Genomic DNA, 21,841 nt, shown 5'->3' on the forward strand with positions numbered 1-21,841 from the left:
AAATGTGCTGTTCATGTTTAATTAACATTTAACTACCTGTGATTTTTCGGCTCTCTTGCATGAGAAGTGTCATACACATCAGTGTATAACACTTCCCATCACCACTGCATGAGTCATGTATGTGGAAGGTTATTCATAAATGTTTTTTTTGTGTGTGTGTGTGTGTGTGTGTGTGTTTTGTTTTCACTGAGGTCCTTAATAGCCTTTAAAAGATATGGATGGCTTCTCTGAAACATTTGAGCCTTTATGAATAAAAATGCTGGCGTTATAACCACATTAAAATTCACAAATCTGTGTATGATGCAGACAGTGCATACAGCTTGGTATAGTGTCAGAGCATTTTAAAGAATTTAATTAAAAGAGCATCATTAAATAATGTACAAGGGTAATGCTACTGAAACACTCAAAGAGCATCCTGATAAACACCTGCTACAGAAAAAGAAAGAGACCCTGATACAGGAAGCCGTTTTTCTCTTATCTATGGATTTCAACATTTAAAGGACACCAAGGGCAGGGACATGATCAGTTGATAATTTCTTATCTTGTCTTGAACATGTATTTCTCTACTTTTTTTATTTTATATTTTCTGGAAGGACTTGCTACACATTTAAAAAAAGTAACTCCCAGGTACATGCTTAGCCAGACATTCTATGCATCAAGTACTGTACAATAGCCCTTTCAAAGGCCGATTTATAAATGTTTGGTGCAAACAACCAAATTATTCTCCTGGGCTTTGCCTTCTCATATTCCCAGATATGGAGCCTTTCACTGTACGACATAGCAGTGCTAATAATAGATTTTACCAGAAAATGATGAAGGGCTTATTTGTATTAAGTGAGGAAGGAAGACTATTAGCGAAAGCAAAGGAGACAATTGCAAACTGCTATTCACCACAAGTCCCTCAATCTGACACCATAATCAAGCTGATATTGACTTGCTTATATTAAAGCATATTAAAGCAGTTTTATGCTTTCTTCCCAAGGTGGCGCATTAATTTCTGAGAATGGCTGCCATGCCTTCCATGAGCTTCCAAGCATTTATGCCTATTGTGCTTTCAAGAAAACTGCATGTCATTTCATTCCAGAATAGGTTGTTATATACACCAGGTATCACATATGTCCAGTATAGAAGTCACAGACACACTGAATGACATTGAATAATTTACCAATTATTCAGTGAAGGAAATTAGGTAATTACAAATGAACACATGTTCTCAGTCAACCAATCATACAAAACTTGTCAATACTACACTCTGTTGCAGGCTGTGAAAAAATGTGTGCACAATGCTCACTACCTTTGAATGCAACCAATGCCCACTTCTGTTTCCATTCCCACTGTGCAATGAAATCACAAAACAGCTTTCAGACTGATGAAGCAGAGAGCTTCACAGGCGGCAGTTTCCTGAGGACCCTCTTAAGGTGCTCACAAACCAAATTCAGCACGCAACACATTCCATTCATTGTCTATGGAGAGCCTTGCGGTACGTGATGTTCATAGTCCGGCGAGTGCTGTGTATGTTTGACCTGTATAGTGATATAGTGACTTTTGCATATAGTGTCTGCCCATGCAAATCAATCGTGTCCAGCACAGCTCACCGGGCTCACAAAACTAGGATCAAACTTTCAACCTCGGTGTTTGAAATAAAATATCAAGATTCTTCAACTGTATTGCTTATTTCTCAACTCAAATGTTTTCAGAAACATATTTAGTGGACTGTTTAGGAGGAACAAGTAAAAGTTATAAAGTTAACAGTCCGCCATATTTTTCCTTTTTACCAAACCAAATGAAAGTACTGCTATCCAATCAGATGCCGACAGTGTTCTGTGGTAGATGTCCCTCTTCGTATTGATCTCATGGAGCCATCTATCAGACGGAACCCACCCACATTACCACCCATTAAATTGAATTTCGGGGTACGATGCGTCACCCTGTGCGGTTGCCGTATTTGGTTTATGAGCACCTTTAGTCTGTGGGTTTCCTGGCACCCTCTAGTGGCCCTGCATGTCCGCAGTACCGGCAGCTTGCCCAGTTGTGGCGCTCAGATACTGCCAGCTCAGGGCAGCTAGCAGCATGGCAGCGGACAGGTAGATAGGTGACAGGTGGTGCGCACGGGACAGGAGCATGTCCTGAGACTGAGTCTTTTCACGGATGAGATGCAGGATCAGCAGCGTCTTGTCCCGAGATGGGTCTGTGAGGGACACCTTCTGTAGAATCTGAAGAAGTAAATAATAATAGAATTGAATGGAATAATAATGAACAATAACAGAACTATGTTTATAAGTCACTTAATGCATTATGTTCAAAGTGCTATTCAAATATACAAAGCTGCAGAATAAAAAATGAGTAAAAAAAAAAAAAAAATACATAAAAGAATGTCTCCAGACAGTTAAACTTAATGCAGTGTATTAAAAGGAGGCTAATGTGAAATTATTACAGGACAACAGTAAATACCAGTGAAAACCTTCAGGAAGCACAGAAATTTAAACTGGTATGCCTGTAAAGGACAATACAAATACCCAATTACAGAGTACAATATGCTTTATAAGACAGTGCTCCTGAAAGTTGAATAAATTACTTCTAATGATGTAGTTGGAGAAATCCTGTTTAATTTTTAAATTAAACGGGATTAAGCAGGATCAATAAAATATATAATCAATCATATACACTCACCAAGCATTTTATTTACTTTATTACACCTACTTATTTGTGCGATTATCTAATCAGCCAATTGTGTGGCAGCAGTGCAATGCATACAATCATGTAGATACAGGTCAGGAGCTTCAGTTAATGTTTACATCAACCATCAGAATGGGGAAAAATGTGATCTAAGTGACTGCCCGTGGAATGACTGTAGGTAGAAGTCTAAAAAAGAAGTCTAAGCAGTCCAGCAGTTGCAAAGATCCAGCAGTGGGAAGGACCATATGCAATCTGATATTTATACATTAACATCAATTTTACTACCAGTACCAGATTCAACAATTACACAAAGGCCAATAATACTAATATTCATCCAGCTACTGCAACTCTAAGAACAACCACAATAATTGTGGCTCACACCCACCTCCTGGCTGTACTGAGAGATGATGGTCCGTACAGCACCAATGTTGGTCGCCTGCATCATGAGTGTTACAGCTTGGCCCTTCCGGATCTTCACCACTCCTTGGAAAACCTGCGGGTTGTTGTAGCATGCAGACAGTGTGGCTATCGCCATTACCTACACAGGGGGAAACAAAATGCAACATTACAAAAAAATATTCTGCAGAGAGAAATAATGCTGCAAGCAATCCTCCAGATTTATTTTGACTTAGCTAATTTGTACATTTGTATATGTTGGTAGTGATTATTAGGGCAGATTAGCAATGCAACTAACAAGTTGGCAAATTGGAAGAAAACCGTTACCTGAGGGATGGCACAGAAATTGAAGACGCTCTGGTTGCGGAGGTGCGTCAGGTAGCTGATGACGTCTGGAACATGATGGAGGGCATCGGTCACAAGCAGGTTCAGGCAGGCGAGGGCGGAGTCTAGGTGCTGTGGCTTCGCAAAATCTTCCAGGTGGTTAGCAAACTGGTTCCAAGCCTAAAGCATGGACATCATGTAGCAAACCATTCAGGATTAATAAGATTCCATAATCGCATGCCAGACTTAACTGTAAGCTTTAAGCCCATCAAAAGCAAAACAGTTCAGAACAATGAACCAGTCCCCATTCGGAGCATAACAAATATTTTCAAATCAGTGACAATGACTAGGCTACGTTTACATGCACGTCATATTCCAGTATTATTCAGAGACAATATTCCCAATAAAATACAGGTAATGTCATGCAAACAGTATTTTCTGATTGAATACCCCGAATAAGACTTCATTCTGAATGTGGCATATTTCAATTAAGACATGTGGCATATGCTTATTTCTCACCTCAAATGTTTTCAGAAACATATTTTAGTGGAATGTTTAGGAGGAATAAGTAAGGAATTTGGATTATTAGAGCAGTATTTGGGCACATTCTGCAACATTTGGGTTGTGAGACATACCTCCTTTGGCCAGAAGGCCCGTCCATCCCGTTGGTCTTCCAGGTAGTCTCGGATAATATTGGTCTTTTGCAGAAAGAGGCCCATGGAGTTGGCCAACTCGTGGTCCTGCCCGACCTCAGGGTCCTCCAGCTGGGAGGCCGAAAACAGCCGGGACAGTCCAATGCCCACCAGCCCAGCCACATAGTGGCAGTACTGTGAACCACATAATAAGACCACACGCTCATCAGAACAATGAAAAAACACAGCTGTGGAGAACACAAAAAACAACAAACTGAAGAATATTCATCGGGTTTCCAAGTTATCGGGCATCTGGAGATCACACCGCACAACCACAAAGTCCATTTTAAGGAAATGTGTTCACACTCAATATACAGCAAGGTCCAGAATTTTGGCACATAAATATACACAAAAATATTGTAAACATAAAAAGAATACTATCATTGACATGAGCTTTATTTTCCAACTTGTGTAAAGCAGTGTGCTACAGCAGGCTAAGTTTAAGGCTGACAGTTTACCATCCAAATGGGTGTCAGCTTTAACAGGCTAAATTAATGAATGCATCCATTACCTTGTCCCACTCCTTCATTGACCCTACTTTCTTTTCTAGGAACTCCGCCATTCCCACTCCCATGCGGTGGCAGATATCGGATATCACCTCCTGATATTCCTGGCCCAGATTCCGGAACTCAGTGGAAATCTGTGACAGAAAAAAGTGAGTGTCTGAATACATTTTCTGTGTCTCAGATGCAAGGTATGCACTGAATAAGAAGGAATGAATCAAAATACTGATGTGAAGTGGCAGGGAATGTTGATTAAATGAAAAACCTCCTTCTATAAAAGCATCAGTCCGCACTGTGTTTGAAGTATGCAGTGTGGTGAGTCAGAACACTTTGCTGTGATCAATCACATGCATGTGGCAACAAGAAAGTGGAACAAGGAAGAAAGGACTAAGAATGAGGAAGAAGAAAAGAAAGAATATATGAGGAATATGAAAGAGGAAATAAAGAAGTTTCTCAATGTGCGTTTCTTTATCCAAATCAACCATTAAAGGCATATGCCTACAATGCAGGATTTCTTATGCAACCCCCTCGTGACAACCGTGGGCTTTGACCTGTAGTCAAGTAAGCAGTACCTAGGATGTGCTTGCTTTTATATCTGATGTGAAACTGGGGTACAATGTTCAGTGGTATTTAACAGGACCCTGGGTTCCCAGCAGTTGGGGATGAGTTGGGCTGGTCTTCCTATCTACCAGTAGGAAGTGTTTCTGATTTAGGCTAGAGTGTAAATAGTAAGCATTATGTAGTAAATACACCAGGAAATCATGAGCGGTTAGCCTACTCAGTCGTGAATAGCAAATTAATAAATAGTGTGGTGCCTCCACTGCGGAAAATACTACATCCACACAATATGCATTTCACCACAACTAACAACAGTTATCCCTACAGTCTAGTTTTATGCTAACTATAACTAAATAAAATATACAGGCCAACAATGTTTGAGACTTAAAGTCACTGGACGTGTTAGGCTTGAATCTCCAGCCTGTGTTTCCTATAAGTTTTGCCCCATATTTAGGAAACGGCTATGCCGGCGGTGATTTTAAAAAGGCCTACACAGTGCTCCTTTAATTGATGATTTATGTAGAATCTTCCCACTTCAATTAGGATAGACAATATAATACTGATTGCTGTATGCAACACCAATATTTTTACATAAATGAGTGTTAACCCTTATAGTACTCCACAAGCATTTAGAATCCAATCAATCCAAAATTCCAATCAATATTTGGCTATGTCATTTGAATGTACTTGAATAAACACTCAAACCCTCAATTTTATTAATGCAACTGCAGTAGTAGGATTGTAACTATACCCAGTACGGTTTAGAAGCCAGATACACAATTATATAAAGGATGATAAATAGGCACTTTTGGTATGAAGAAAACTGATCTTTCAGTGGCTTTTTTATAGAGGAAAGAAACAACATGGCCATCAATTTAAAAAAGGCATGTAGAAAATGACCATGGGTAACACATGATGTGTTGATAAAAGGTCTTAAACAATTCATAGACAGTGCAGTCCCAAAGTATTTGGACAGTAACAATTAATGTATGTTCTTTTGACTCTGCACATAGTTGCTTCCTTGACTGGCAGTGACTCCAATAACGGATTCCAAAGGCAATCAAAAGCCTAGAATCAAGACTAGACACCGAAAGCTATCTAATACCTCCACTAAGGACGCGACAGTTGAGAAGCCAACTGTCCAATTACTTTTGGTCCCCTAAAATTGGGGGGACGATGTATAAAAATGGCTACAATTTCTACACCGTTTACCCAACATGGATGTAAAAAGCCATCAAATTAAAGCAAAATGTTTGCTTCATAGTCATTGTTTTGGTTCAAATTCAGTGTGCTGGAGCAGAGTTAAAACAACAACAAATGTGACACTGTCCAAATACTTCCAAAGTGCACTGTATGCCTGTGCATTAGTGTGTAATGTTAGATGACTACTGAAACTGGGGGTTAAGCCCGTAGTTTCAGTTCTAATGTTACAATTGTATATTCTATAGGCTGTCAGAAAGGTTATACTGTCCACAACTAGGTAAATGACTTTGCAATCAAACAGAATGAACAGAATTTTTTATCATGGTGCAATGCATGGCCGATCTAAATACCTATCCCTACTTAACATTTAAAAGTTTATTTTTTAAGATTGTTCAGCACTCAATAACCACTCAATCTTGAACAGGACATCACCACATGGTAAGCTTGTTTATATTCCAAACTTATTTGCAGATATTGATCGAAGAATGATGTGGTATAATTGCACAAGAATTAATGACATTATTTAAAGCAGCGTTATTCACTGCTGTATTTTCACTGCTTGTATTTAATTTTTGTGTTTCACTTAGTAGTGAAAGTGGAACGCATGGTTTGTCACTTTCTTTCTTAGTTTCATTACATGAGCACTGAATGTCTGAGTTGAGCTGTCTCATGGCACCAGTGCCATGGCCACAGGGGCTTGCGTGAAGGGATTAAGCATTTGATCACTAAAATTAGATGTCTGTTATGATATGCATCAGAAGCAAGCAGTTCATGCAAGTAACCTTTTGCAGAGACAAAACACTCGTCATGCACAATCCAACATTGCTGTCAGCAAAAGAGTTGAACAAAAGGGCATTCAGATAATTTGCCTTGAGCAAAAACTGTGTTCTGTAACATTTTCTTTTATTCTGTGGGTTTGCCAGGGGGTGATATTCTGTGGTCACTAACAGAAGATGTATAATGTTTTCAGAATTGGTATTACACTGTAAACCAGTGAAATTCAATCCTGTTTCTGGAGAGCCACAGGATCTGCTGGGTTTTTTTATTCAGACCCCAAGAAACTTCTCAGCTACTGTTTGCTACTGACTGGCCAGAATGTCTTCACACCTGACTCCCAGGTAAAGGGAGGGTGGAAAACAGCAGTTCTCATCCTTCAAGGATTTGATGATGCCTGCTGTACACAATCACCAGTTCATCAACCATAATAGCAGCGCTCTGCAACTGGACATACAACAAAACACCATTTCAGTTTTAAATCCCAAATGCAGTCTTGGTCTGTGGCTATGGGTCACTGACCGTGGGGAAGTCCTCCAGCACTTGCCGGTCCTTCTCCTGACTCTCTGTGAAGTTCCACTCTGGATCATACAAGAAGTTGTGGAAGTTGTGCAGCAAGGGCACCTTCTTCTGCAATGGTATGCTCATGTCATCCTCCACTGTGTCTAGAGCCCGCAGGACCAGGTAGAAAATACACACTGCATGACTGAAACAGAGGATCAATGGGAGGCCATTATAAAATGTCTTTGTGAGTTTAATGTCATATCAAATCATTAAAAATCAATATTAGAGCATCTAATAAAGAGCATCTGAAAAACAAGACCAGGTCACATATTTTGGGTTACCATTCACAGTCCTTCTTCCTTCTGTTCTTTTTTCCACAAATAATAATTATTTGAAGATCAGATAATTCACGGATCAGATAATTCACGGAGATTTCACGAGTAATTATTTGTGCTTGAAAACTGCTGCTTTTCCGTAACCTGGCTGTTATCATTTAGGTAAGCTCATAAAGTATAAGTTTGGTGTATGGACCTGTAGTGAGGTCATACATCAAGTTCAGCAACAACATACAAATACTTTATTTTGCGTATCCATACACGACCTTTGACTTTTAAAGTCAATGTGTTACAATGACTACACGACGTCACACCCATTGTAGGTTATAATAATGTTAATTCAAGGTCAACGATAAAAGTATCTATATTACACTCAAAACGACTGGACCCTTCAAATGTGTGACTTGCTGTTACTAGCACTATATATAAATAAAAACTTCGCAACAGAATCTAACGTTGCCTGGAATTCATATTACACGTAACTTGCTTTGTTAATTCCAGCTGTTATTACAAAAACAATTAAACAAGGCAATACAGAAAACGCTAACGTAGGCTAGCTTACCGTAACTGTCCGTCCAGTGCCTGAATTACAGCTGCGAAACTCCGGCTTGTCTGATTCAAATAAACATAACATGTTCGCAGACTCTCGCTCATGGATTCCTGACAGGAGAAACACAGAAAAACGGGGTGTCGGTAAGAACCAGCCGTTCTGAGTGCATTCGGACGAGCGGCCCAACACCCTTCCTGGACACCCCGCTCGCTCAGCCTTCCGATGGACAGCGTAGGTCGCACAGTAGTTACGGAGCTTCGGGGAGGGACGGAGAGACTGCGTTTCAACACTAAAAAGTACACCGTACTCTTGCAACAAGGTCCGGCCATGTGGAGACCCTATCCACAGGCAAAACTACTAAATGTTTTTTTTTATCCTGTCATTTATAAAAGTTGGGATGTATGTGCTAACGCTGTTCGCTCGTTGTGCATGTCACACATGCGAGTTGAAAACAACCTTTTGGCCTCGCCTACTTTCCATTCTCCAGCCACCCCCTTAACCACTGAACTTTATCTACACTTTACGGGGTAAACTGGGGTGATCTGACACCAGCGAGATATATAAGACCTGGAGACAGCTTCCGCTTACCGCTTTCATAGATTCCTATGAGAGCTGCTCAATGGCGCATGAAGCCTATTAATGGAGGCTGCCATGCTTGGCTTGACTCGTTTGGGGTTTTTTGACACCAGAGCATGCGCACTGGTGCCAAACATAAACAGTTTTCTGGAATGGACGAATAGGAATCGGAAAAAAATCTTCTTCTGCGCTATCACAAATAAACGGTCACTTGACAGTAATTTGCTCGGTGTGAATACATTTTAAAATGTATTGTCCAAAATAGTATTTGGCAGAGGTTTAATAAACTGCAATACCCCCGGTAACCACTGCGAGAAACTACGAGATCCTGGGCGAATATCAATCCCTGGTCCGCCATTTTACACGGTACAATAGCACCCTCTTGTGGGTCGAAGACAAAACGGCTCCCAAATTGAGTCCTGGGGAAACTCTGGTTGGTCTAACGAGGGGGTCGTCTGCCAGATGTTATTTTTATAAGTTCGTTTTTGCGTTTACATGTCCACATGTCATAATTTACATGTTGGAATTTCAAATTTTATTGTAATATAGGCCTATTAAAACTGATTTGTTCATAGTGAAAATCCATAGTGTGCATCCCATTTTCGACATGTTCATTGACAGAAATACTACTGTTTTTAATAATTATTGAATGCCACTGATGTTATTAGAACAATAAATGTTCATTTTATTGATATGGGGTTTCTTATCCAAATGACTTACTGTCCACAGGTAACAAACTAGCTTAGGGAAACAAGGGATACCCAATCATATGTGAAAAGGCCCTGATTAATTAATTGGATCAGGTGTCTTAGAGCTGGGCAAAAACAAAACTGTGCACACACATCAGCATGTGTGTGCACATTTTTGTTTTTGCCCAGCTCTAAGACACCTGATCCAATTAATTAATCATGGTCTTCAATCACATTATTTTAGTTCTTCAAAATACGATCTGATATTGATTAAATTATAAAAAGTTAAAAATGTGTTTTCTTATTTTGTTTTGCCTTTACCCCTACTATTAATTTCTGCAAAGTTAGCCAAGCATATTAAGAAAGACACCTGAGATTTCAGTTGTGTCACCATATTTGATCAGCAAGAAGTACACTCAAAACAATTTTACATATTGACGAGTTTAATGTAAGAACATTTGATTAAAACATCTCTGATATTCTTCGTTAACTTTCATGGGTAGCTCAATTGCTTTGCCCTCACATCACAGACATACTGTACGCGGTACAGGCATACTTCAGGTATACGTCAGGTTAGCGGCGTGCTTTCCTGTCATGAAACCATATGGAGCGCATCCACTGAACTGAATGATACTGGATATGCTCTATGAGCGCAAACTACGTAAAGGCCGCTATCCATGACGTTGTCCACTATCGTAGGATCCTTAAGCTGCGTTCTCTGCTCGTGTCGGATGGTTACTCGGATAAATGGTGTAATTCGTGACACTTGTATGACGTTCGTGCATGCTCGGAACAATGGATGGTATGTCACCCCAAAACGCATGTTCAGCTTTGATACTTTGTTTAGCTGTGACGCGTTTGTGCTCATCTCGCAAACTCGGGGTACTCCGGAATGACAACATTTATAGCCGTTCAATAGGACATTTCCTACTTAGAAGCGGGAAACTACCGACTTTCGAGATGTCATGAACCTACAGCCGGTGATGGTGAACAGTAATGCAGTTCCTTCAACACTATGCAAAGCCCGCACTGAACGCTAACGGTTAAAACAAAATTCCATTGTGGAAAATGTTATTCCACGTTCTTTATTTAATGTTAACGCATTCATAAGCTTTACCTATATGGTATGGAAATAACCAAACTTTCTGAACGCAATTTAAATGTGCAGGCTGATGAAGGTGGGTATTCGTGATCAAAAAAATAATATAAACGCAACTTGCCATGTCTCTCGAAAATGTTGTAACATATGTGTTGTCAAACAGGCTAGGTATTTAAAAGCAGCACTCGGGGATCAACTAGTCAAACATGCGCACAACGTAGTTTCCTAGACTGAACCCACAAAGCTCATTATATAACGTAAATCCATGAAATTATATAGATGCGTATTCTAGAACCTTTATGTGTATTTAAATTTAATTTATTTGTAATAAATGTCTTTGTAAAATATACACAAATAAGAATAGAATTGCAAACATATAGCCTACCATTTTGCGATGAAAAAGAACGACAAAATATAATCGTATTGTGTTCTAGCTAACACAAGCTGCAACACAACGTTACCGCGACACTTCTGTCACGCACAACGTAGTTGCCAAAGTAACTAGCCTACGAAAACTAGCTAGCCCAAGTTCTTTGCAATTTCGCCGTTACACTTCACGATGAATACAAAAACTATACAGAAAATGACTGCATATGTGTTGTAGAAACACACGATTAATAAACATGATTCCTATAACTACCTTTACACTACCCCATTTCAGAAACCAGAATTCTAAGAGAGATCTCTGTGGAAAATACAGAAAGCATTTCATCGTAGACCTACTTACATAGTCCAATTTGGGCATGACAGAACGACAGCCGCCCATTTTAAATCTGAAAAGGTTTAATATTTCCTCTGGATGACCAAGTGATTTAAGAATGTCCATGCTTCCGTTTATTTTGCTCCGACTATTAGACTGTCTTCTAGTTATAGTTACCTACAGCAGAATTCTTTATAAGCAACAGATCTGTATTTTTTCATTCAAACGACATCACGTTGTATGAGGAAGCCCGTGCTAGATCTCATAACAAAATCCTCTTCACTCAAAAGACAACGTCAGTTCGACTGACGCTGATTATTGGCCACACAGTCATGGGCTCAGCGGACAGTAACCAATGAATGAGTAGAAAACCTGGTGTGATCATCGCAGCAGTGTGAAGCTAGCCCACAATTTCGCGGAGAAATGTCCACGGATATGTCAAAATAAAAGTAGTATATTAAAACGCGTGAAATGATGTGCAAATAAGTATTAACGAAGGATTTCGAGAATAAACGAATGGATTTCGAGATTAAACGGATGTTTATTCAAAACTGAAGAATTAAATGTTTTATAGGCGACGTAATTACCTAGTATTTTCATATTAAAAAAATTGTATCCACTTTACACCTACTTATTCATGTGATTATGTAATTAGCCAATCGTGTAACAGAAGTGCAATGCATAAAATCATGCAGATATGGGTCTGGAGCTTCAGTTAATGTTCACATCAACCATCAGAACGGGAGAAAATGTGATCTTGGTGAGTCCGACTGTGGCATGATTGTTGGTGCCAGTCGGGCTGGTTTGAGTATTTCTGTAACTGCTGATCTCCTGGGATTTTCAGTCTCTAGTGTTTCCTCAGAATAGTGCAAAAAACAAAAAACATCCAGTGAGCGGCAGTCCTGCAGACAGAAACACATTGTTGATGAGAGAGGTCAACAGAGAATTGCCAGACTGGTTCGAACTTGTAACTCAGATAACCACTCTGTACAATTGTGCTAAGCAGAAAAGCATCTCAGAATGCACAAAATGTCAAACTGTGAGGCAGATGCAAACGCGTCCCCAAGGGGTGGCCTGGGGGGGCCATGGCCACCATGCTAAAATGACTGGCCACCGCACTGGCCCAGCCAACTAACAAGTCTCAGTCATTCTAATCTCTTTGTAACTGGAAACCTTTACAAATGTGGTATACATTGAAGGTGGAACAATTGAGATGGCCTTACAGGACACCTTTACAAGTGCACATTTTGGGTGGAAGGGGCTCAAGCAAAAAAAGGCCCTCACGCCACCGACACTATTCCCACCCCAATGTTGCCACACCGCTGCCATTGATAATCACACTATGTTCATAACATGGGACCTGTTTACATTCTACTGAAACACATTCCATGAAGAAACCACAGATTTGATTATGGTCCTGTTCTCACATGCTTGACGTATGAGCTCTCTGAATTTTGGGTTTCAAAACTTCCTTCTGTTCTGTATAATTTTGTTACACTGCATATATTTTATAAATAAGACATACGGGACAACTACAGTTAGATTTTAGGAGCATGTTTTTGAATATCCCGGTGAGAGGAAAAGAAACCACAGTATTATATTATATGAAAAAATACATACACACACATTACTTAAACATACTTATCTTTGCTCCATCTATGCATATGCCTGAAAAACTGATCCAGGGTCAGGGATGTGAGGAGTATTTTGCCATTTTTGCCTCACTGGAGACGGATGTATTTGCTGCTTCTAGCAGTGATTATGCTGCTTATTTCCCAATCAAAATTGATTTAAACTTTATTTTAACAGGGAAAACACACTGTGACATGCCCAAACAATAATGCACTGACAAGGCTTCCAACACACAATGCATTAATACCTGCTATGGGTACTATAACTATGGTGGTCTACTTCAAACAACATGTACCATTGAACAGGCTGCTGAGGATTCAACCAAATAGATTCTTTTCAGAGGAACACAGGACTTAAAGAGTTGATTAATTTCTAGAAAGACAGGTTGAATTTCCTGTCTTTTTCAGCTTTTGCCAACCATTATGACATTATCTCTCACTTTAAACATAGTTCTTGGGTTTAATCTATACCATGAATGGGTGAGACTCAATAGCTAAATCAATAAACAGATGATAAAATATTATTTATAAGTACACTATTGGTTACCTTTACTCACACCCTCTTAGGAAAGGTGTGTGAAAAACAGTATTTTACCCTGAAATGAAACACCATGCAATTGAGGGTTAAAGGTTTTCTCCCTGTGATTCCCATTTGGTCAGACATTATGCATTCTGCTTTGGACATTGCAGACACAACTACCCATAATGCAACTTCCATATGTGAGTCAAAATTTTCAGAAATGTGAAATATTTACCTTAATGATGACAAATATAGATTAGATGACTGTATAGCCAAATTGGAGAAGCTGTACAGAGCATGATAAATCAATATGTACGACAAATTAAAACTAAGGACAACCAAAAGGAAGTATGAGCTAGGGTTCCAGTTAGGGAGGCAAGTAATGAGCCTTCCGGCTCAGCTCCCTCTTCACCACATCGGTCCCGTGCAATGCCCGCATTACTGCTGACGCTGCACCGATCCGCCTGTCAATCTCACGCTCCCTTCTACCCTCACTCGTGAACAAGACCCCGAGATACTTGAACTCCTTCACTTGGGGCAATGACTCGTTCCCAACCCGGAGGGAGCAATCCACCGTTTTCCGGCAGAGAACAATGGCCTTGGACTTGGAGGTGCTGACTCTCATCCCTGCCGCTTCACACTTGGCTGCAAACTGCTCCAGTGCGTGCTGAAGGTCACAGTCAAATGAAGCCAGCAGAACCACGTTGACGGCAAAAAGCAGAGACGCAATTCTGAGGTCACCAAACCGGACACTCTCCTCACCTCGGCTGCGCCTTGAAATCTTGTCCATGAATATCACAAAAAGGACCGGTGACAAGGGGCAACCTTGGCGGAGTCCCACACCCACTGGAAACATGCTTGGCTTTGTACCGAGGATGCGGACACAGCTCTCACTTTGGTTATACAGGGACCGGATGGCTCGTAACAACGGCTCAGTACCCCATACTCCCACAGTACCCCCCACAGGGTTCCCCAGGGGACACGGTCGAAAGCCTTCTCCAAATCCACAAAGCACATGTGGACTGGATGGGCAAACTCCCATGACCCCGCCAGCAACCCCGCCAAGGTAAAGAGCTGGTCCACTGTTTCACAACCAGGAAGGAAGCCACATTACTCCTCCTGAATCCGAGGTTCAACCGTCGGTCGGAGCCTCCTTTCCAGCACCCCAGAGTAAACTTTCCCGGGGAGGCTGAGGAGTGTGATACCTCGATAATTGGAGCACACCCCGGGTCCCCCTTCTTGAAAATGGGGACCACCACCCCGGTCTGCCACTCTGCAGGTACTGTCCCTGACCTCCATGCGACAGTGAAGAGGCATGTCAGCCAAGACAGCCCAACAATGCCCAGAGCCTTCAGCATCTCAGGGCGAATCTCATTCACACCTGGTGACTTGCCACTGAGGAGCTTCATCGATCATCGATCTTTGGCCTAAGGTGCTCTGGTACCAAGTACACTTATGAGCTACCCTATGCTCGAACATGGTGTTCGTTATGGACAATCCATGACCAGCACAGAAATCCAATAACAAGACACTGCTTGGGTTAAGATCAGGCAGGCCATTCCTCCCAATCACCCCCTTCCAGGTTTCTCCATCTTTGCCCATGTGAGCGTTGAAGTCACGCAGCAGAAGTATGGAGTTTCCAGGCAGCACCCTTTCCAGGATGCTGCCCGGTGACTCCAAGAAGGCCGGATACTCTGAACTGCCGAACGACAGTCAGAGCTTTCCCCCGAGCGACACGTGGTTGTTCCATGTCCCCAGAACCAGCCGAGGATCAGCACGCCCGGATCCCCGTCTTCGCCTACTGCCCGTTGGGCAAAGCACCCGACTCTGATGCTGACCCCTGCAGGTGGTGAGCCCACAGGGCAGTGACCCCATGTTACCAGTTCAGGCTGTGCCCGGCCGGGCCCCGTGGGATAAGGCCCGGTCACCAGACGCTCGCCGACAGGCTCCCCTCCCGGGTCTGGCTCCAGAAGGGGGCCCCGGTTTCCCTTTTCCGGGTGAGGTCGCTGGGTATCTGTGAGGCCGTGTCATGGAGTCTTTGAATCGCTCTTAGTCTGGCCCCTCCCCCGGGACCAATTTGCCTTGGGAGACCCTACTGGGGGCTAATGCTAATGCCCTCGACAACATAGCTCCCAGGATCACCGGGACACACAAACCCCTCCACCACGTTAAGGTGCCGATTCCTTGGAGAGTACTTGCACTATATAATGAATGTACATTTTGATATGCATTTTAATCATTACTATAATCAATGTATTGATATCTCCAGATCAAGCAGAGGCAAATGAAGAAGTAAATGAGGATGATGAACAGGTCATTAACTAACCTTAATTTGCAAAGGCTAAGATCCTGACATGAAAAAAAGTATACCCTCTGTTACCCAATGGAAGACCAGCCTCCCTGAAGCTAGAGAGGTCAAACAACCTGTAGAATACTTCAACAACCTTTTGAAACCCAGATGCCATTGAAAACATAGTTACATAGAGCAACTCAGTGTGACATAAATAAGCCACTAAATGTTACCTCCAAGAAGATCGAGTGAATCTTTGGCATATCCCAATATACTATGTCGGTGTTTGGCCTACCACAGACATGTATGTAAATGGTAAATGGTTGGCATTTATATAGCGCCTTCATCCAAAGCGCTGTACAATTGATGCTTCTCATTCACCCATTCATACACACACTCACACACCGACGGCGATTGGCTGCCATGCAAGGCGCCAACCAGCTCGTCAGGAGCATTTGGGGGTTAGGTGTCTTGCTAAGGGACATTCGACACAGCCCGGGCAGGGGATCGAACTGGCAACCCTCCGACTGCCAGACGACTGCTCTTACTGCCTGAGCCACGTCGCTCGGGCTCGCCTCCCCACCTCACCAGTTTGATTGCATTGCAAATACAATGGGAGTGAATTTCTGGGAGACCATTCAGCGATATTAGGTATTTATTAGACTTCTACTGCTGTAACCTATCCACTTAGAGTTATGATGCCTTGTGTGTTCAGAGATGCTCTTCTGCATACCACTTTTGTAAAGTGTGGTTATTTGCGTTACTGTCACCTTCCTGTGACCACCTGGCCATTCTCTTTCGTCTCTCATTAACAAGGTGTTTCTGACTGGAGAACTGCTGCTCACTGTTTTTTTTTGTGTGTGTCTTGTGCACCATTCTTTGCAAACTCTAGAGACTAGTCTGTGTGAAAATCCCAGGAAATCAGCAGTTTCTGAGATACTCAAACCACCCTGTCTACCACCAACAATCATTCCACAGGCAGTCATAGATCACATTTTTTCCCCATTTTGATGGTTGATGTGAACATTAACTGACGCTCCTGACCTGTATCTACATGGTTGTATGCATTGCACTGCTGCCACACAATTGGCTGATTAGATGATCGCATGAATAATTAGGTGTAATAAAGTAAAAATGTTCCTAATAGAGTTCTCGGTGACTGTACATCTGAACAACAAAGATGACCAGATTCCATTTGGCCAACCCAGGCATGACAAGCTATTCAAAATATGGCCTGTGCTGAAATCTCTTCAGGAGAACTTCAATGCTGTCCCAATGGATGAGGTGCTATCCCTTGATGAACAAATTGTCCCCTTCAAAGGCAAACACCGCCACTCCTGCTGCCCTCTCATCCTCCTTCTCCTTCTCGCACACTCCCCGGCCTTCCGGCCGTGGCGGTGGTACTGGTCTTTTAATTTCCCCCTCGTGGAAATTCTCTGTTCTCCCCCTCTCTGACCTGTCCATATCCACTTTTGAATTCCATTCTGTTGCAGTATCCTACCCTACTAACCTTTTCATTGCAGTTTTCTACCATCCTCCAGGGCCCCTGGGAAACTTCCTTGATGAGCTAGACACCCTTCTCAGCTCCTTCCCTGAGGATGGCACCCCACTGATTCTCCTTGGAGACTTCAACATCCACCTAGAAGCCTCCCAGTCTGCTGCCTTCCTACCGCTAATCCACTCCTTCGGCCTCTCCCTGCAACACTCTCCTCCAACCCACAAGGCGGGCAATGTCCTAGACCTTGTCTTTGTGAGGAACTGCTCATGCTCCGATTTCACGGTTACCCCTCTGCATACATCCGATCACCACTTCATCTCATTCTCCCTCCCTCTTCCTCCCCATCCTCCTCCCCCTCCTCCCACCCACACTTCCTCAGCCCGCCGTAACCTCCGCTCCCTCTCACCCTCTTCCTTTGCCAGCACCGTCACCGCCTCACTCCCCCCTCTCGAATCCTTCTCCAAACTCCCCGCTGACTCTGCATCTGCCACCCTCCTTTCATCTCTCTCCTCCGCCTTTGACTCTCTCTGTCCCCCTGTCTCAAAGCCACCTCGCACATCCCCTCCCAGTCCTTGGATATCTGACACCCTCCGTACCTCCAGGGCCAGCCTCCGCGCAGCGGAAAGGAAGTGGGGGAAATCCAGAGACGCTTCAGACCTCATGACTTACCAGTCTCTCCTGGCGGCATTCTGTTCCGATGTCACTGCCGCCAAAGCAAAATACTATCAAACACAAATTCAGAACTCCGCTTCTAACCCCCGGAAACTTTTCTCTATTTTCTCCTCTCTCCTCAACGCACCGCCTCCTCCTCCTCAGTCCTCCTTCGCTGCTGATGACTTTGCTGATTTCTTCAATGAGAAGGTCACAGTCATCCGCAGATCCTTTACAACCACCGCCCCCCTCACTGTGCCCTTCCCCCCCTCTAGGCCCATCCCTTCCTTTTCCACTTTCTCCCCCCTTACAGACTCTGATGTTTCTCAACTCCTGCTCTGCCACCGCCCTACAACCTGTGCCCTTGACCCTATCCCCTCTTCTCTTCTCCAATCTATCACACCTGACATTCTCCCATTTGTCACCTCCCTTGTCAACTCCTCCCTGTCTTCCGGCTGTTTTCCGGCATCCTCCAAGAGGGCCTACATCACTCCGCTGCTAAAAAAGCCTACCCTGGATCCCTCCATCATCCAGAACTACCGCCCGGTATCTCTTCTTCCTTTCCTTTCTAAAACTATAGAACGAGCTGCTTCTACTCAACTTTCTTCCTTCTTTTCTAACAACAGCCTGCTAGACCCCCATCAGTCTGGCTTCAGATCGGGCCACTCGACAGAGACTGCGCTCCTCTCCGTCAGTGAGTCACTCCATGCCGCACGAGCAGCCTCCCTCTCCTCTGTCCTGATTCTTCTAGATCTCTCTGCTGCCTTCGACACTGTGGATCACTCCATCCTCCTGTCTGCCCTGTCAGCAACGGGCATCTGTGGCACAGCCCTGGACTGGATTGAGTCCTACCTCTCTGGTCGCTCCTTCCAGGTTGCCTGGGCTGAGTTCCCCAAGGCTCAGTCCTTGGCCCGCTTCTTTTTTCTCTTTACACTCGCTCCCTTGGCCCTGTGATCACTGCACATGGGCTATCCTACCACTGCTACGTGGACGATACCCAACTCTTCGTCTCGTTCCCGCCATCTGATACGCAGGTTTCAGCCCGTATCTCTGCTTGCCTGAGGGACATCCAGAGCTGGATGGACAACCACCATCTAAAGCTCAACCCAGGTAAAACTGAAATGATATTCATCCCTGCTAATACCTCTCCCCATCTGGATCTCTCCATTTCCCTCGGGGATACCACACTCACGCCGTCACCCAGTGCAAGGAACTTCGGCGTGGTGATGGACAGCAGACTGTCCCTTTCCGAGAACATTGCGGCGGTGACCCGGTCTTGCAGGTTCTTCCTATACAACATACGGAGAATCCGCCCCTTTCTCACCCCCTACTCGACCCAGCTCCTGGTCCAAGCGATGGTTCTGTCCCGCCTGGACTACTGCAATTCCCTCTTGGCTGGCCTCCCAGCGTCCGCCATCAGACCCCTCCAACTCATCCAGAATGCAGCAGTTCGTCTGGTCTTCAACCTTCCCAAATACTCACACGTCACCCCCCTGCTTACTTCCCTCCACTGGCTGCCTGTCATGGCTCGCATCAAATTCAAAACATTGGTGCTAGCCTTCCAAGCAGTTAAAGGGTCTTCCCCAGCTTATCTACAAAAAATCATCAGACCCTACACCCCTGCCAGACCTCTTCGTTCAGCCTCCACAGGCCGCTTGACACCTCCCCCTCTCAGAACCTCCACCTCACGCTCACGTCTACTGTCTGTTCTGGCTCCACGGTGGTGGAACGAACTCCCCGTTGAGGTCAGAACTATAGAATCTCTCCCCACCTTCAAGCGCAAGCTGAAGACACACCTCTTCAAGCAGCACCTCTCCCCATCCCTCCCTACCTCCCTGTGAACCTTAATTGTTGTCTCTGTGACTTGCTTTGTGTATCGGTATTTTTAGTTGGCTAGGTAAGCAGTGTTTGGATACTTAACTTTGGTCACTTTTGCTCTGTTTGTTTGTTTGTTTGTTCAAAAAAATTAATAAATAAATAAAATAAAATGGCCCTTGTCCTTATCTTTGTTGTACAGGTAGCAGTTGAAATTGTACTTCCCTCTAGGGTCTTTCAGCGAACTTATCCCTGGTTATGGGTATGCACTTTGTTGTACGTCGCTCTGGATAAGAGCGTCTGCCAAATGCCAATAATGTAATGTAATGTAATGCAAAAGCAAGCTGAAACAGTCCCGCAGAAACCAAAATGTTTGGGATACAAGAGATTTGTACTTGCTGACTGCAATGGTATCATGTACAATCATTCAGTGACCCTGTTGAGCGCATGTACTGCAGCCAACCCACCTGCTATGGTTCAAAGGGCAAGAAGCGCAAAGAAATGGTTCAATTTGAACATCCAAATGTTATATTCATATTCAACAGAAGCATGGGTGGAGTGTAAGTAAGGTCGAAGAAGTGGTACCACCAACTTTTATTCCATATGATGGATGTCACAATGGTGGAAGCATAGCTGCTCTATAGAAGGGATTCTGGTTGAAGCATCGCAAAGAAAGAACAACTCAGCTTATTGGAATTTACAACTGAGGAGGAAAACCTTCTGCAATCAACAAAAGGTTTGCAGCAAGGGGGAAGGCCTTCACTGAGTGTTGAGGAAAGAAATGTAAAAGAGACTTGCCCCCATGCCACCAGGCCCTGTCCATCTGGACAAGACAGACTACTGGCCTGTCTACCATGCTCATACTCCCTCACAGTGGACAAAAACTGTTCAATGGAACTTATCATAAACACAGGAGCAGAATAGTTTGCAGAATTAAAGCAAAAAACAGACAATTCATAAACACTTCACTGACAATGCATGTGTGCATTATGTGAGGTTTGTGACTGATGGTTCTCATTTACCTATTGTGGCGAGAGGGTATGGGAGCTGGACCCGCAGTAACCTTTCGATACCTTAGGGTAGTGAGGACAGTCTGTCACACTTTCACTTTGGGGCTTTGTGTTTATTGCACCCTTTTTTGTACACTTGCTCTCATTTCCACATTGGATGAAAGCTACCTGTTGGGAAGAACGAGCATTAGGTCAAGTTAGTGTGGAACTAGGAGTACTGAGGCCCTCTGTAAGGCTGGTTTAGACTCTTTTCAGCTTTGATCAAGCGTAAGGGATAAGTCAATGTTTCCCTGATCTGTATGTGGAAGTTATTCTTGGCACTTGTGTGTCCATTTCCTGTGGCGTGCTGTTTCTAAGTTTGACAGCCACATTGTGTTTACTTTGTTATAGCGAGGTGTTTCTTTTGGTCACTTTCCATACTCATTGTTTTCATTGTCATTGTTTATGTTTGTTGTTGTGTGTGTATAGCACTAAGGCTCAAAACACCACTGTCAGAGGTAACATCCTTTTCGAGTCTTGCACACCCCCGATGGTCTGGGGATCTGTGTTGGAAGATCTCCATGGCGGATTGTGTATTTAGATTTCTTCCACATAAGAATCATGCAGGAGATTCTTATTCTTATTCCTTCTTCGTGCAGGGCCGGAGTTCTATACAGGAGATCTGTGGCTGTTTGTGTATTTATCTCGCTTCCTCTTAGGTCTCCTGCACTGGTGGTGGAGCCGAGAAACATATTGTAGTTGTGTCAGTATTACTCTATGTTTGCTATTAGTGTGGGTTTTCTGTCACATTTCATGCTTGTCACGTCATGTTTCATGTTTAGTCATTGTCTTAGTTATTTTATTGTCA

At 43.3% G+C, this 21,841-nt stretch overlaps 1 protein-coding gene across 3 annotated transcripts; it reads right to left on the reverse strand.

The window, feature by feature from the left end:
* Positions 1-1,147: 1,147 nt before the first annotated feature.
* Positions 1,148-11,847, reverse strand: fdft1 (farnesyl-diphosphate farnesyltransferase 1). 3 transcript variants are annotated; one of them, XM_061244146.1, is made up of 8 exons: positions 11,607-11,847; positions 8,528-8,625; positions 7,649-7,832; positions 4,600-4,728; positions 4,032-4,223; positions 3,400-3,576; positions 3,062-3,214; positions 1,148-2,213 (listed from the first exon to the last, which is right to left on the reverse strand). In XM_061244146.1, exons 1-8 carry the CDS (start codon positions 11,703-11,705, stop codon positions 1,989-1,991), a joined length of 1,257 nt encoding a protein of 418 aa, XP_061100130.1. In that variant the 5' UTR covers positions 11,706-11,847; the 3' UTR covers positions 1,148-1,988. The 3 variants fall into 3 exon arrangements, with proteins under 3 accessions (XP_061100130.1, XP_061100131.1, XP_061100129.1); XM_061244147.1 differs by lacking the exon at positions 11,607-11,847 and adding an exon at positions 9,104-9,194; XM_061244145.1 differs by lacking the exon at positions 11,607-11,847 and having other exon boundaries at positions 8,528-9,058.
* Positions 11,848-21,841: the final 9,994 nt, after the last annotated feature.

The sequence above is a fragment of the Conger conger genome, chromosome 5, assembly GCF_963514075.1.
Source record: "Conger conger chromosome 5, fConCon1.1, whole genome shotgun sequence".
In the NCBI taxonomy this organism is placed as follows: domain Eukaryota; kingdom Metazoa; phylum Chordata; class Actinopteri; order Anguilliformes; family Congridae; genus Conger; species Conger conger.